Source organism: Sarcophilus harrisii, chromosome 2 (genome assembly GCF_902635505.1).
Source record: "Sarcophilus harrisii chromosome 2, mSarHar1.11, whole genome shotgun sequence".
Lineage (NCBI taxonomy): Eukaryota > Metazoa > Chordata > Mammalia > Dasyuromorphia > Dasyuridae > Sarcophilus > Sarcophilus harrisii.
The window spans coordinates 218420202-218438029 of record NC_045427.1 but is presented as its reverse complement, the minus strand read 5'-3'; the positions used below and the strand labels follow the sequence as shown (position 1 = coordinate 218438029).

Sequence of the window (17828 nt, the reverse complement as noted above, 5' to 3'; positions counted from 1 at the left end):
TTATACTATTTAACTGCCTCATTTTTTTTAATTAAAGATTTTTATTTACAAAATATATGCATGGGTAATTTTTCAACATTGACCCTTGTAAAACCTTCTATTCCAACTTTTCCCCTCCTTCCTCCCACTCCCTCTCCAGATGGCAGGTAGTCCAATACATGTTAAATATTTTAAAATATATGTTAAATCCAATATATGTATACATATTTATACAGCTATCTTGCTGCACAAGAAAAATCGGATCAAGAAGGAAAAAAAAAAACTGAGAAAGAAAATAAAATGCAAGCAAACAACAACAGAGAGTGAGAATGCTATGTTGTGTTCCACACTTTGTTCCCATAGTCCTATCTCTGGGTATAGATGGCTCTCTTCATTACTGAACCATTGGAACTGGTATGAATCTTCTCATTGTTGAAAAGAGCCACATCCATCAGAATTGATCATTGTCTTGTTGCTGTGTACAATGATTTTCTGGTTCTATTCATTTCACTCAGCATTAGTTCATTTAAGTCTCTCCAGCCCTTTCTGAAATCCTCTTGCTGGTCATTTCTTATAGAACAATATTCCATAACATTCATATACCACAACTTACTCAGCCATTCTCCAATTGATGGGCATCCACTCAGTTTCCAGTTTCTTGCCACTGCAAAAAGGGCTGCCACAAACATTTTGGCACATACAGGTCCCTTTTCCCCCTTTAAGATCTCTTTGGGATATAAGCCCAATAGAAACACTGCTGCATCAAAGAGTATGCACAGTCTGAGAACTTTTTGAGCATAATTCCAGATTGCTCTCCAGAATGGTTGGATCTGTTCACAACTCCACCAACAATGTATCCTAGTTTTTCCACATCCCCTCCAACATTTGTCATTATCTTTCCCTGTCATTCTAGCCAATCTGACAGGTGTTGTAGTGGTATCTCAGGGTTGTCTTAATTTGTATTTCTCTGATCAATAGTGACTTGGAACACCCTTTCATATGACTAGAAATAGTTTCAATTTCTTCATCTGAAAATTGTTCATAACCTTTGACCATTTATCAATTGGAAAATGTAACAGCCTCATTTTAAAAATACAAATATTCTCTTGGTGGTTTTCCCTAGTTGGAGTCTTAGAATACCATGAAATATGAAGAAACAAAATTGTGGATGACCTAAAGGGATACCTAATACACTCAATGCCTCTAATAAGATCACAATGAACATTTGCTGGCTCTGAGTGTCTTAAAGGACCTTATCAAAGACAGATGATCAAAAAAGGAGGTGGGCCAATTGTATGTTAAGAATAAGGAAAAATAAGGAGCATGTTGTTCTGAAGTCTACAAACCAGTAAAAGAAAGTCCTCTAATACACTAGATAGATCCCTCATAGAGGATTTGAGGAAGGATATGGGCCTGAGAGAAACTGAGCTGTGTCTTCATCAGTAGAGAGATGAGACTACAAGGTCATGTGAAAGAATAGATAGTAACACAATAGTGACAGAAAACTTCAGTGTCCCTCTTTTGCTTTTGAAAAAACCTAACTGAAAGATAAACAAAAGGAAAAATATGGAGCTGACCTATTGTGGCAGAAACTAGAGCTAAAATGGTATCTTCTAAAGAGAACTGCAAAATAATATATATATATATTTCTAAATACAATCTAGAACTTTTACAAAAAATGTCCTATGCACAATTAAAAATTGTATTGGCCACAGAGTTATTAAAAATAAATACTAAAAGATAGAAATAATTAATATATTTTGTCTATAACAATAAAAATAGTAATTAGTTCAGGTACAAACAAAAGACAGAGTCCCAAATGAAGATATAATAAGAAATCTTTATAACAAATCATAACAATCAATAATTATGTGAAAGAAAATGATAATGATGAAACATATACCAAAATTTCTGGGATAAAGCTAATGCAGTCCTAGGGGAAAAATTGGATGCCCACAAACATAATTAACAAACTATCAAAAGGAAGGATTAGTAAATGGAATTTTAATTTTTAAAAATGAGAAAGTCAACAAATAAATTTTAAAATTTAATAAAATAAACACAAAATAAAATAAAATAAACACAAAATCCCACGTATTATAAATTAGAAGAGGAATAAATAAACTAGAAACAAGAAAGGCCGCCAATGAAATGATAAATAAACCAAAGCCTACTTGTAATGCTTATTCCCTATGGTATCTTAGGTAAGTCACATCACTTTACTTTGCTGAACCTGTCTTCTCTTTTGTGTAAGGTATGGCTTCTAAGATCCCTTTCAATTCTAGATTAATGTTGCTAAGAAATTTCAATTTTACTCTTTTCACTATTTCTCAGAGACTTGTTTCTATCTCACACATTGTTTTATCATAATATTCCAAGATGAAATAGAAGGTAAATATTTTTGTACAAAAGTGTGAGTTTTGTCTAAGGACTATGGAGGTTGTATAGCTTAAGTACCAAAACAACCTAACATCTAAACTAACCTATCTCTGGTAATAACGCTAGTTGAAATTTATGTAGTTTTATAAGATACTTTTCTTGAAACTACATTGTGAGATGGGTAATGCAAATATAATTATTTCCATTTTACAGATGTGGTAAATAAAGATTGCCTAAGATCTTGCAGCTTATAAGCTTTCTGCACTTTCATGGGGAGCTCAAAGGCTGGGGGATACTAAAAACTAATTTTGTTCGGATATACATATTCAGATATGAGTGTGTCTGTTTTATTTGACTATATTTATTTGTTATAAGGGAACGATTTTAGGAGGATGGGGAAGTAGGAAGAATTATACTGGAGAATGGAGGAGGGATAATAGAAAAAGAAAGAATGGCAATGTGACATTTAAAAATATAAAGAAATTTGAGAAAGTTCAAAAGGGACCACAGAAAAGTAGAGCAACATTAATCTTACTATATTAGATTTAATATATACTTAAAAAATAAACTCTGATAGAGATTCACAGTTTCCTTTACAGTCTTTTTGCTGTTCTTTATATGTGGAAACAGTAATGTTGATGCTTCTCAGTTTCATAATAATAAAAAAAAGAGCTAATCTTGTCACAATTAAATTTTAAGTTACTAGCCTGTTAGATTTTAATAAGGATATCTGGAAACTGGAAGAATATCACATTCTCTTTATTCAACTTCTTTGCTATCAAACATATGTTTTGTTCTCAAAATTCTAAGTTTATTTTTGAAGCAAAGTTTGATTTTTTTCATGTTGTTTGCTTTAGGAAGGCAATTTTTATTGCCTTTATATAAATAACAAAGAAAAAATTTAAAATATTTGAGGATATTTTTAGATTTGGAAAATTTGTGGTAGGACATAAAGTGATTCCCGTTTTCTTAAGTCATTTTCAAGCAAACTCTGCTTACTTGCCAAGGGATTCTTACAGGGACTTCTGAGACTCAAGACTAGGAATCAGTAATAGTACACTATTAAGCACCTACTTTTTTGCCAGGCATCTTCCTGGGTAGTGAAAACACAAGTTCGAAGAATGAAATAATCTGTACTCACAATGAGCATACCTTCTAATATAGAACACAATAAGGGCATAAAATTTTTGTGTAACCTAAATCTAAATTTAATAACTACTATATATACATGTGTATATGTAATATATGTATATATGGACACACACATAATTATATATATGAGTATATACACACCCTAAGTATAAGGTAGTTTTTGAAGGAGAGCACCGGGGGTATGCTGGTAAATATTTACCAACTGACCAGAGGCACACATTAATCTGAATTGCTGACATTTTCTCCATCACTTCCTTAAGAATAAATATTCACCACTTCTCCAGTAGAGGCTTGGGGGCAGCCTCACTGAGTGAATGGGGTTTGTAGCATCCCAAGGAGCCTGGGGAAGACAGCTTTCCTGGCTGATACCTGGGCTCAGCACTGGGTTTGGGGAGAAGTTTGTTGAGCTTTCCTGGTTTGTTTAATGACATAAATTATTGTTGTCTTAAAAAAAAAAGAAAGAAGACATCAGAGCATGTACACAAAAAATTTTAAAAAAGAAAACATTCAACAAAACAATAATTCAAATCCTGGGGATTTCTGAATAGTAAATGTTCACACTGAAAATCGAGCAATTAATCACAGGTAAACAGAACTGGTTCGTAAGACCTTTGGAAGGCACTAGTAGCCAGTTAGTCAAGAGGCTTTTACCTATGTCCCAGGCACTAAACTAAGCCCTGAGGATACAAAGAAAGATAAAAAAGGGATGAAAGTGAGTCAGGGCAAATCAGAAAAGACTGCACAAAAGATGGTGCCTGAGCTGCATCTTAAAGGAAGACAGAGAATGACTGAACTTAAGGTGAGAAGGTCTGGGGAGGAGGAGGGAAGAGGGTAGGGAGTTTGTGTAAAAGCATGGAAACTGAGAAATGGAGTATTTTATAGAAGGAGCCTTAAGCAGGTCAGTTGGACAGGACCATAAAATGTATGAAGGATATGATATTTAATAAAGCTGAAAAGATAAGTTGGAATCAGGTTGTAAAGAGATTTCACTGCTGAATATTTGATCCTATGGGAAGCCACTGGAATTAATTGAAGAGGGGAATGATATGGTCAGACCTATACTTTAGAACTATCAAATTCCCTGTGTGCTGAAGTTTTCTATAGTTGGGAAAATAATCCTTAAATATTCTGCTCTGGTTAGACAACACCTAGAATATTATGTTCAGTTTTAGCATTTTATTTTATGAAGGACATTGATAATCTGGACAGTTTCTAGAGGAAGACAATCGGATATTTAAGAGTATTGCTTGAGATTATGCCTTATGAGAATATGTTGAAGAAAGAATGTTTAGCCTTAAGAGGAGAGTTGAGGGAGAGAAGAATGAAACAAGATGATAGCCACAGTAAGAGCTTAAATGCTCCCTGGAGTGAAATGAACTGTATGACTTTGAGCAAGGTATCTTGTTTTTAAGCTTTAACTTATTTCCTTTTTTGAAATGAGAGAAGGGGCAGGTGCTTTAGAGGATATCTGGAGTGTTTTGTAAATCTTAAGACGATATAAAAGTGATTTATTTGCTACTTTGGTGGAACCATGATCTCACTCACGTAGAGTTTTTTCTTAAGGGAATGTCTGACCCTGTGATGCTCTGACTCCCACCACCCTTTACTCTACTCCTAGTTTATCTCTCCAGGATCAACCAGGATCTTATAAGATCCATATCTTATATTGGATAAGTTATTATCCATTATAATGGCCCCTTCCTACCTTTCCAGTCTTCTTATACCTCTCTTCTGTGCTCTAATGACCCTGGCCTTCTTGCATTTCCTCAAATACAATATTCTATCTAAGCTCTTAGTCCCTTTGGAATCTACGGCCCATGCCTGGAATACTTTGTCCCATCACCTCCACCTTTTAAGTTTCCTTTACTTCCTTCAAGACTTAGTTCAAAACACCTTCTGCAGGAGGCTTTTACTCATCCCACTATCTACTAATGAGTTCCCCTTTCATATTCCCTTCTGGCCACTCTATAGGTATCTTACATACTCTGGCTAATTACATGTTGTTTTCTCCCATTGGGATATATACTCTAGAAGGCCAGAACCTGTTTTTTTGTTTTTTGGGTTTTTTTTTTTTTTTTTTGTTGTTGTTGTTTTGCTTTTCTTTGTATCTCTAGAGTTGAACACAGTGCCTAAAGCTTCACAAATGTTTGTTGCTGATTGATTGACCATTTCCTCAATAGAAGCATATTGCAACAATCTATGCCTTCTTCTCCAAGCAATTGGTCCATGCTCTCACATAAATGTTCCATTATTCAGGATGCCAGTGATTTTATTTTAGCTACAAACGTATTTCATAGGTACAAACAACGTGCCCGGCTTACCTCCTTCTCTGATCAGATTTTTCCTGGATGGTATCTTTTATTCTTCCTCTTGTGCCATAAGTCATCATTGGTCATATCCTTCAACCAACTGATTTTTCCTGTGAATTTTTTCTATTGTCCTTTGAGTCATCCAGAGATTATTATTATTTGTGTTGTTGTTACCTAAGACCCTGTGTGCTCAAAAGTGCTATGATTCTGTGCTTCAGTTCTCTGGTTGTGAAATGGATGGGTAAAATGCCAGGAATTATTTAAAAAATGCTTTGCAAGCAATTTTATAGTACAACAGAAAAGTGTGGAATGTTTGCCTAAATACAAATTAAGAAAGTCACACTCAAAAGTTGTTCCCGGCTAAGGATACTAGACATCTGGAAAGAGTTTCTTTTGATGGGGGATATTTTAGGGGGATAGAATAGAAGGAGTTGAGATAGAACATACTGTGACTATTGCAAAAAGATAACTAGATTAATATCTGAGGAGAATAAATTTTCAGGAAATTAACCCTAGATGGGGGAGGCTGGGACCTCTGCTACACTTTTGAGGACCAAGGAAATGCCTGTCCAAACATAATTTTCCTAGTGATCTAGTGAAGATGCTTTGGGTTGAAGGTATTGTCTATGGAATCTAACTGTTAAAATGTAAGTCCCAACAAACATGTTGACAAGGCCAACACATTAATGGCTACTAACAGATAATACGATTGTACTTATCAGTTCCCTAAGTTAAAACAAAGGAGTTATGATGATAACATGAGACTTGGAAGGGGCCTCAAAGATCAGGGTGGAGATAGCAAAAAGTTAGGGATACCTGGGAAAGAAGAGCAGATTTTTTTAGGGAGGGAGGAGTGGGCTGGGAAGTGGGAATTACTGGGAAGAGGAAACAAAAACAGATGGAAAGGATAACTAAAAGGAGGAAGAGGATGCCCAATTCAATAAACTTCACTTTAAGTGTCTTCTGTATACATGTTGTATCCTTTCTAAGATCAACATCAATTATAGATAATTGGGAAGAAGGTCTTTGCCCTCAAGAAGCTTTCTTTCTATTGTGGGGAGGAATATGTGCAGATGAGTAAATAAAAAGTCAACAAGATAATTTCAAATAAGAAAGAAGGTTGAAGGTAAGGTGAAGTATTAGGAAGGACTTCTTGTAGGAGGTGGTACCTGAATGGTGCTTAGAAGGAAGACTGGGATATTGTGAGTGTGATCAATTCAGTATGCATTTATTAAATGCCTACTATATACAACATGCTTGTTCTAGGAAATGGAGACAGAAGGACAAGACCAAAAGGTGCCTTAATGAATTTCCATTCTGCTCAAGGGAAATTCAGTATTTAAAAGATGTAGTGAATTCTTGGGAGTTTTTGGGGATTAAATATTTTCTCAATTGACTGCAGCTAATAACATAACCACTTTCATGAAAGTCTGTGTATTTGTTAAAGGTGTTCCCCTACTAAAAATAATAACTAATAATAATATAATTTAGGGATTGCAAAGTACTTTATGTATTATTTGATTTCTTCTTCACGGATGAGCCTGTGATTGTTACCTCCATTTTATAGATCTGGAAATTGAGGGTGAGAGCAATTCATTGCCTTGCCCAGAGTCACACAGATATTCAGTGACTAAGGCAGGATTTAGATTTAGGTGTTTCCAAATTTATATAGTCTATTCACTAACAATATCTGGATGTCTCATAAAAAGCTGAGAGTATGGTGAAAAGAATGCTGAACTTGGGAGGCAAGTTTTCTGGGCTGCATCCACCGCTTACTACCTATGTAGCCTTGGACAAATCAGATAAGTGTCCCGTGCCTCGGTTTCCTCCTCCTGAGCTCACGAGTAGGCTAACGACCGTTGTCTCTTCTCTCGGCAGTCTCTCGGACCCAGAGCTCTCCAGACGACCTGAAAGCCCTCACCTGGAATGTGAACCGCCTGAATGAGAGTTTCCGGGACTTGCAGCTAAGGCTCCTGCAGCTCCCACTCCGGGGGGACATGATGGAGCACATCTGGAAGCTTCAGGATTTGTTCCAGAACCACTCGGATTCCCTGCGCCTGCTGATGAGCTCCCTGCAGAGGCTGGAGGGCAGCGTGTGGAGCCTGGAGATGCAGGCCGGCCAGACGGAGCAGAGCGTCTCCCTCCTGCGGGACAGTAGCAGCCAGCAGCACGAGGCGGCCCAGATGCAGCTCTACCAGCTGCAGGTGGAGCACAACAGCAGCCAGCTGCTGCTGCAGCACCACGCGCGGCTCCTGTCCGAGCTGGCCGCCAGGGCCAGCAGTCTGGGAGAGGAGCTGGCCGAAATGACCGGGGCGCTGGGCGGCATCAACCAGAGCCTCTCCTACGACGTGAGCATCCACCACACCCAGCTCCGCGACCTGCAGGTGCTGGTGAGCAACGCCAGCGAGGATTCCCGGCGCATGCGCAGGGTGCACATGGGCATGGAGCTGCAGCTCCGCCAGGAGCTCGCCATTCTCAACAATGTCACGGAGGAGCTGAGACTCAAGGACTGGGAGCATTCGGTGGCTCTGAGGAACCTCACGCTTCTGAAAGGTACGCGCCAGGCAGGCGTCCGAGGCTCCGCCATCCGCGGGCTGGGCGACGGACCAGAGTTACCTCTCGGCGCCGGGCAGTGCCCCAAACTGCCGGGCAGGTGTGGTTCATTGGTCAGCTAGCTTTCGCAGCCCCCCGCGCTGCTCTCTTCCAAACAGCATCTCACTTTTCTTAATTTAACTTCCAAACGGCCCTGTTGCAGAGATCACGTGAGAATTATTCTTATTTTACAGATGAGGAAACTTGAGGTTGAAACTGATTTATTTGCCCATTACTCCATTAAGCTCCGTGGCCCATTGTTAGCTCACAAGTAATTAGGAGTTAAGTGACTTGCCTGGACTCCCACAGCTAGTGCCTGAGGAGTTAATTAAACTCGGATCTTCCTGATCTAGTCACTGCATTACCTATTGCCCGTTCCTGACCACTAACCTCTCCTTCTCCAGTCCCATTTTGTACACTTTTATTGTGATACCAATAAAGCCCCACCATGGCCCCAGCCGGTGGTCTCCAAACTTTTGTGTTCATACACAAGCATTTTGAATACGTACCCCGAATGTGTATCTACTTATTTAAAAATCACATACATTCGCCATTATGTGCATCATAAAACATGTGCAAGAATAGAAATGAAATAGGATGAGTTACAGATGACTCATGTTTGGTCTTTGACTCAAGAGTAAGCCCCCAGAGCTTACTAAGTGACAAGTGCTTTAAGAAGTTCATTTGAGGATTGAGTGAAGGTTGGAGTGAACTGGGCAGACTTGAGGAAAGACACCCAAATAAAAGTCTATTGAAATTGTCTAGATGAAAGGCTATGAGGGCCTGAATCAAGATGGGGGTGCATGAGTAGCGAGGAGACAGATAGGAGAGGCGCTGAAATTAAAACAAGTTTGGGCAAAGGATTGAATATAGAGGTGGCAGATAGTGAAGAGTGGATATGATAACCTGGATGATCTGGTGCTCTTGACAGAAATAGGGAAGTTTTGAAAAAGGTAAGTTTGGGAGGAACTACTAGGTAATGAGAGCTGCAAATGTTTGCAAGCTGTTGATGCTCGATTATCCTCTGCCCCATCCCAAGTGAAAAGATGGAAGCAGCTCTCTTGCTCACCAGTTACTACTGTGGAGAGCAAAGCTTGCCTTTCTGAGGGGGCACCTGCCAAGCCTTAGGGCGACTTGGGAATGGAAAGTGGCTACATTTGGGCTGGGATATTGGAGTTTCCCAGATTTAGAAGATGACAGATATTGAGAGCTGGAAGAGGAACTGAGCATCAAAATATAAGTCAACCAACATTTATTAAGCACCTACTATATGCCAGCTACTATACTAAACCCTAGAGAAACAAAAATAGCCTTGGGCAGGCGAACGGACCCTCTGGCTATTGTGAAACTCCAGGCCTGAGATGATGAATGTAGTAGGTTAGGGTTTAGAAGGGTGAGAATAGATGGGGTGGAATTGGAGACAAATTCCAGGACTGATTATCAGTTTCTGATTGATCACAAACTCTCTGGGGTCAGTCTATACCTTGATTCTCATTCGCTACCCTCCAGGACCCAGCCTTTATTTTAAAGACCACTGGCCTTGCTGGTAAACTTTTTTTTTCCAGAGAAAAAGTTTATTTTGCCATTGTAGTTTAGAAACTATCATGCAACTTTATACCCTTAGAAATTTGACTGGTTACCTAAGAATTTGTGACTTACACAGTGTTACACAGCCAATGTGACAAATGTGGAACTTGAAAACAATTCATCCTCATTCTGAGGTTAACTCTCTAATTGTTATACCATACTGTCAATATAATTGTTATACCACACTGTCTCTCACATTATAAACTTTAATTCCTTGAAAATAATTATGACATCCTCGCTATCATCTTTTATTCCCTTAGCTAAACATTTACTGGTAAACTTTAGACCTGTTACTCTGGCACTCAAAACTTTTCACAAGCTAGCCTTATCTCTCCAGTGATCCCTAATAAGAGTTTTTAGACTGAAGTCCCAATTCTGGTCATTGCGACTAGTGTGTCCTTAATACAAGTCCTTTTGCCCCCTTTAGGTCTCTCAGCTTCTTTATCTGTGAAATGAAGTGACTCTGGTCACCACTGCCCAGTGCTGCCTCGCTGCCAATGCCTAGGACATAATAAATGCTTCATTAATAATCATTAATCAATCGATTGATTGAAAGTGATTGCGTTATCAGGGTTTCAGTTTCTTAATCCATAAAAAAAGAGTTTTCAAATTAATGAACTCTAAGGTATTTTTCCAGACAGTTTGTGGAGCAATGGATAGACCTTGGAATCAGGAAAACTTGTCTTCCTGGGTTCAAATCTGGCCTCAGACGCTTTATAGCTATGTGATCCTGGGTGAGTCACTAAATCCTGTTTATAGTATCTCTGCCAAGAGAACCCTGAATGGGATTATGGAGAGTTGGAAATTATGGAACAATGATAAGATACTTTCCAGTGCTAAATCTACAAGCCCAAGAATTTTAAGAAGGGATATTCTTATCAGAAGGGGTTAGGCAAGAAGGAGATGGGGCTGAAAGAGGGGAAAAACCTCCATGATCAAGGAGGAGTATATTGAAGATATGTACAATTTGAGCCAGCACATATTTTTCTTTTTTTTTCTTATAAAAATTATATTCTCCTCCCTAATATTTCAATGTCCTTGTCTTTTATCCCATTTATCCCTTTCAACTTTTACTGAAGTCTCCCTCTAGCACACTGATATTCTTTGAAAACACATACATACACAGAAATTACTTCCCACTGAATTACTTTTGTATTTGTATCTTCAGTGAACATGGGAGGTACTTGATATTGCTCAGTGATTGATTCCCAAGTCCCCCTACCTCAAAAGAAAAAGAATTTTCCTTGTAACAAAGGAACATAACTAGGAATATATCCACACTTAACACTTATCTGGCATTCTTACCTCATTCTGTTCATAATCTATCCTTTCTCTCTCTCTCCCTCCCTCTCTATTCATTCTCTTTCTCTCTTCTCTTCTCTTCTCTTCTCTTCTCTTCTCTTCTCTCTCTCTCTCTCTCTCTCTCTCTCTCTCTCCACACAGTATTTCTTCAGTACGTAAGACCAGGAGAAGACAATAGTTCCCTAGTTCTGGAAAATTTCTCCCTCCTTCAATCTTCCCCTTATGTTTTCTTCCCCTTTCAGCCTCCAACACTGACAGAATAAATACTTTTTTCAACTTAGAGATGGATTACATCAATGGATGTAGTCCATGTTCTCTCATCCAGGTCCCATGAGCCCAAAGGCATGATAAAGCAAGCAAGATCCCAAGCAAGAAAGGGGCCAGTACCCAGATTTTCCTGTAATTGTTTTATGTCAGTGATTTGTTTTTTATATCTGATACTCACTTTGAATTTCTTACTCCTTTTTCTTTTCTTTTCTTTCTTTCTTTAAGTCTTTTTTTATTGCTGTATTTTGCTTTTTATAGCACCTTTATTTTGACTGTGTCTCTTCCTTCTCACAAATAATTAAAAACTTTTTTTAGTTTTTCAATCAATCATTTATTAACAAAATACAGGGCATTTACTTGAAATTCCTCTGTTTAGTTAAATGTTCATTCTCCCCCCCCCCCCCCCCCAAGAAAGATTATATTCAATTTTGCTGCAGAGGTGAATCTGATCCTTTGCCTTTCCAAACCCTCCCATTCTTTAAGGTGGAAGATGCCAAAATCTGTGTAATCCTGATTGTAACTCCATGATATTTAAATTGTTTCTTTTTGGCTGCTTGCAATGCTTTCTCCTTGATCTGTAAGCTCTGAAATTTGACTATGATATCCTGAGAGTTTTCATTTTGGTATTTCTTTCAGGTGATGATTAGTAGATTCTTTCGATTTCTATTTTGCCCTTTGGTGCTAATATATTAGGCAGTTTTCTTTGATATTTTCTTAAAAGATGTTTTCACAACATCTTTTAAGGTCTTTTTTAAAAATCATGCCTTTCAGATAATCCAATAATTTTTATATTATCATTTCTAAATCTATTTTCTGGATCAGTTGTTTTCCAATGAGGTATTTCAATATCTTCTATTTTTTTGTACTTTTTTGATTTTGTTTTACTGTATCTTAATATTTTATAGAGTCGCTAAATTAAAATAATTAAAGTTTTGTTTAATTATAATTTTTTTCAGTGAATTTTTGTACTCTTTTCCATTTGGTCAATTCTATCTTTTTAGGGAATTATTTTCCTTAGTAAGTTTTTGTATATCTTTTCCCATACTAATGACTTTTTTTTCATAATTCTTTTGTATTACTGTCATTTCTTTTCCCAAATTTTCTTTTAAAAGTCCTTTAAAAGCTCTTCCAGGAATTCCTTTTGGTCCTGAGACCAAATTACATTTTTCTTGTCTTCTAAGTGTGTGTCCCTATTACTATAGTAACTTTTTACAGCCAAACTCTTTTTTGTTTTGGGGATTTTTTTGCTCATTTTTTCTGCCTTCTTTGGTAACTTGGTGTGAGTTGGGCTCTGGTCCTGCACAGTCTCAAGCTTTTTGTTTGAAGGCTCTAGGTCTTTCTTCTGGCTTTTACTGGGCTTTAGGACTAAGCTGCTTACTGTCTCTGGAGGGTGCACTTCTCTTATGGGCTGTATTGAGGATGAATTCTCCCAGCTGGTCCTTTCTGGGTATGGGATTTAGCAATTGGCTTGCTCCAGAGTTGGGACCTTGCTGCTGGGTTGCTATGGTAACAGATCTTCCTGGTGGCTTGCCCTGGAGGAGGGTCTCACTGGTGGTTTTTGTTGGGTGTTGGGTCACTGGGGTGGGGCCTTGCTGGGCTGTACAAGATTACTCACTTGCTTATGGGGCTGCTGCTTTTCTGGTAGATTGCCCCAGGCTTAGAACCTTGCTGGTGAACTGTCCCAGGCCTGGAGCTTTGCAGGCCTCGTGCTGTGAAGCTGGCTGGCTGCCAGTCTTCGACTTCAGCTCTCCTCCCTCCTTAATGAGATAGAGCTTTCCTGCTGTATTAGTAACTGCTTTCCTGATTATAAATCAATTCTGAGGTGGTTTTCTAGTTGTTTGGAGGGGAATTTTAAAGGACTTTGGAGGGTTCCTTCCTCACTCTACCATCTTGGTACTGAAAGTCCTCCCTTTCTTTTCAAGATCCATTTGTGAAACAAATTCTCATTTGTTCCACTGGAAACTAGATTCTAGAAAGCAGTCTCTAACCCCATACCATTTTTCCATTTTAGGTCCCCCAGGACCCAAAGGTGATCCAGGGAATGAAGGAAGAGGAGGAACACCAGGTGCTCCTGGTTTGCCTGGACCAAGAGGTAAGTATTGCTGCTGTTACAAGCTTCTAAGTTCTCTGAGGTCATATGGCTTCCCAGGGAGATCTGCAGTTACTCAATTTTGAATTTTTCTAGTTTTATCTTAAATAACAAAATTAATGGGGCTTCCCAAGACACTATGTTCTGCCAGCATAACCAGGAATTGCTTGCCTGCTAAGAGGACAAATACAAAAGTGGATTTAAATGAATATTTTTTTTTCCTGAGGCAAAAGGGGTTGTGACAAGGAGGTGTTGTTTGAGGTCAAATTTGAACTCAGGTCCTCCTGACTTCAGAGCTGGTCTTCTATCCACTGTACCCCCTAAATGAATACTTTTTCCTGAAAATATTCAGTATCTGATGGAAGATTATGCCAGGCATTTTACAGAGTAAGAGACCCCTATAAATCAACCACAATTCATTAAACATCTACTGTGAACCAAGCACTGCAGATACAAAGGCAAAAGCAAAACAATACCTGCCTTCATATATTCTAGTGGGAAAGACAACATGTACACAGTGCTTATGACAGTTTATAAGTACTTAATAAATGCTTTTTCCTATAGAAGAGACAATAATACTAGCATTTATATACAGTTTTAAGGTTTGAGAAGTGCTTTATAAATATTATTCTCCTCCTCCCTTCCCTCTCTTTTTTTTTTGCTGAGGCAATTGGGGTTAGATGCCCAGGGTCACACAGCGAGGAAGTGTTAAGTATTTGAGACCAGAATCGAACTTGGGTCCTCCTGACTTCAGGAGGGTGCTCTCTCCTTTTCACCACCTAGCTGTCCCTCCCTCCCCTTTTTTAAAATCATAACGCTAGGAGGAGGGAGCTATTATCCTCATTTTAAAGATGAGGAAACTGAGACAGACAAAGGTGGTGACTTGCCAGGTTAACACAGCTATTAAGTCTGAGAGGACGGATCTGAATTCAGGTCTTCCTTTCTCCAGTGTGGTGCTCTGTCCGTTTCACCAACAAGCTGCCGTTCAGAAAGGAATGAGATGCAAAAACAAAAGATATCAATTAAAAATATAACTTACCAATTTGGGAAGGATAAACCTGAAGGATAAAAATTCAAAATCAGGCCTGAAACCAAATTTGAATGAATAATAACTAGCCTTTCCATAGGACTTTAAGGTTTATGAAGCATTTTGCATACATTATCTAATTAGGTCTTCATAATCTGTGTGACCTCTGAGCTCCCTTTCATCTCTGAAACCTATGACTTTATTTTATGTTACAGCTGAGGTGAGGGCCCTGATGAAAGGATGGCCAAAAGTGCTTTGGAGGGGGAATGGGCCATTACTCAGGGTTCATGATGAACATTGTGAGTTGATATCCTCACATTTCTTATTTTGCAAAATCTCCAAAGGAACCAATCTAAAACAATGAGGAATACTCCCACACCACTTAAATCTGTCCTCTTCTTCCTCTAGGTCTTACAGGTGAGAGAGGCTCTCCTGGGCTGCCTGGCCTGAAAGGAGATGATGGGGCATTGGGAGCCCCAGGACCCATGGGAATGCGTGGATACAAAGGTACTAATAATTCTCACAAAGACTGTGTTTCCCCAGAGCCTCTGTTTGTGCCCAAGCCACTAGTTGTCCGTCAGCTACAAGTGTCTCCTGCCAGAGGATCATGGCCTGTCAGAAAAGGACTAAAAGGAGTCAAAGTATAACCCCTTCTCCACTCTCATCTCGATCCTCACTATCTCCCCTTCTCCCCCGACAAAGTACAATAGCAACAGCTTGTTCCCAGTCTTGAGAAACCACATTTGGCCTTTCTCCAGTGGTTACATATTCTTAAAATTCAATAATATCCCTTCCCTTTCTTCATAGTCAATCCATTCCAAGAATTGATTAAGTTATACAAGATATTGGAAGTAAGAATAAAAGATATATATATATACACACACATATATATGAATATAAATGAAAAGCAGATTAACATATTTGAATGGATTTTCTTTCTTATTTTTGACTCAGAACTCCCAACCAGGAAATCATGCAAATGTATGTGTTGTATTTAGATAGATAAATAGGTAGAAAGGTAGAGACAGATCAGTAGATATAGACAGATGGATATACAGATACAAACACACTTTTATATGCTTTTGAGATATCTATATTTGTCTATCTCAAAAGCAGAGGGAAAGTAGAAATCCTTGAACCACAACAGTTAGTTCTAATGAGGCATAAATCAGATCTCAGTTCCAGGTATGAGAGTTCCTGTAACAGAGATCCTCTTATTTTATAACTCTTATCTTAGTTGGTACTCACAGGGCTCCTGGCTCTGTAGCACTTAATGCTGATCCATCAGTTTCTCAGGCAAAGCAACGACAAGTCTCATTTTTCTGTCATAGTTTTTCCTCCACTTAAAAAAAACTCCCTAATTCCTTTTCTTCTTCCTCTTTGGTGTTCTTCTTCCCATCCCATCTTAGTCTATCCCAGTTTCCAATCCTACTCATTTTAGTGAATTTTTATTTTTCCTAATGACTACCTTCTTATACTTGTATGGATTTGTTTGTTTGTTTTTAGGAATGTACTACACTTAGGTCCCTTGGTCCCTTCCTAAAAGTCTCTACTGTTTACCTAAAGCCTGAGATGTATTCCCATTGGATAGAAGAATATGTCTTTTGTCAGTAACTATTTGTTCTTGGACTGCATTCGATTCAACCTGACAATTTGTCTTGTTTTTGTTTTTGTTTTTGTTTTTTTTTTTATTTTTTGTTTTAGGTGAAAGGGGTCCTAGAGGAGAGAAAGGAGAAAAAGGAGATCGAGCTGGTGACACAGGTAAGGAGTTTATTGATTTTATCATCTGAATGATACAGTGATACTCCTAACAATGCTATGTATGATATGTATCTGAAAATCAGGAAACTGAAAAGTTCCTAAGAAATTCTATCTCTCTCCTGATGCCAGAAGTTCTGGTAATCTTATCCTCAAGTGTTCAGATAAGGGACAGAATGTTCCCATAGACTTAGAAACAGCACCACAGAATGTTAGTGCTGGAAGGGACCTTAGAATTGTTCTGATCCAACCTACTTTCTTTCTACCATTTTATAGATGAGAAAAACTGAGGTTTAGAGAAGGGTGAATTTGTCTAAACACATATAGCAAAGTAAGTGGTAAAGCCAGGATTAGTACCCCATCTCCTGACTCCTCGATGTAAGAGCTCTCTTCCCCCCCTCTCCCTCCCAATCCCCAATCCAACAAATGTCCTATCTAAAATTCTATATATTTGCTATAGTGAAATAATTTTTAATAGGTTCCCCTGTCTGTCTACTTTCTCTCCTCAATGACCATCTTTCTATGTAGGCCTTGGTATCACTGATCATTGAACCTCAGAGAGCCTGGTGAGTTTTTTGTTTTATCATCAATTAAGGTCATGGGAACCATTTGGGAGAAAAATATACCAGAAGCCTAAATTGCATCCTCAGTATCTCAGGATTTCCCAAGCACCAGCTGTGAGCTATCTGAGATCATTAGAGTTATAAAGAGCCTTGGGGGACATCCAAGTCCCCCTCCTTTCTACAGATGAAGAAACTAAAGATTCTTAGAGGTGTAAAATGGTTTTCTTGAGGTCCTACAAGTAATAAGCATTAGAACTGGGAGAACATAAACCTGGTACCTAGGGCTACAATCCAGTGCTCTTTCTACAGATTGTTAAAAGGTGATGAAAAAAATAGTCTTTGCATCTTAACTCTAGATATCAAAGGGACCTCAGCGATCATTTAATTGCGTCTCCTCATTTTATAGATAAGGAAACTGAGATCTCTGGATATTAGTAACTTGCTTAAGATCATGTAAGGCATGCTTCCTTGGAATTTCCCTCCTCATTATTGTAATGATCAGAGGACATTTACAGGCTTCCATAACCAAGAAGCTGTTAATCTGACTCTGCATTCAGACTGGCTGCCCCTGAAGCATTCTAAGTCCTTCTGCTGGAGCTCAATGAAGACCAGGTGGTTTGGCCCTGGTCATTGAATTATTAGGTTTGTTCTCTATCATGATAATGATGATGATGATAATTAGTATTTAGGCTTTGTACTTTCAGGTTTGCAAAACACTTTAGAAGCAGCAAGATGGCTCCGTGGATAGTGCTGGCCAGGAGTCAGGAAGGCATGAGTTCAAATACAATCTCAGACATTTATTAGCTGAATGGCCCTGAGCAAGT

At 38.5% G+C, this 17828-nt stretch overlaps 1 protein-coding gene across 2 annotated transcripts in view; it reads left to right on the top strand.

Annotated features, from left to right (window-relative positions):
- LOC100921823 (scavenger receptor class A member 5) overlaps positions 1-16488 on the top strand; it is an 82280-nt gene extending 65792 nt beyond the window's left edge. For both annotated transcript variants that reach the window (XM_031951477.1, XM_031951478.1), the window contains exons 4-7: positions 7698-8372; positions 13579-13659; positions 15092-15190; positions 16388-16488. In XM_031951477.1, the coding sequence (XP_031807337.1) occupies positions 7698-8372; positions 13579-13659; positions 15092-15190; positions 16388-16473 (941 nt within the window). In that variant the 3' untranslated portion in view covers positions 16474-16488. The remainder of the gene's footprint in view (positions 1-7697; positions 8373-13578; positions 13660-15091; positions 15191-16387) is intronic.
- The last annotated feature ends 1340 nt before the right edge of the window (positions 16489-17828 follow it).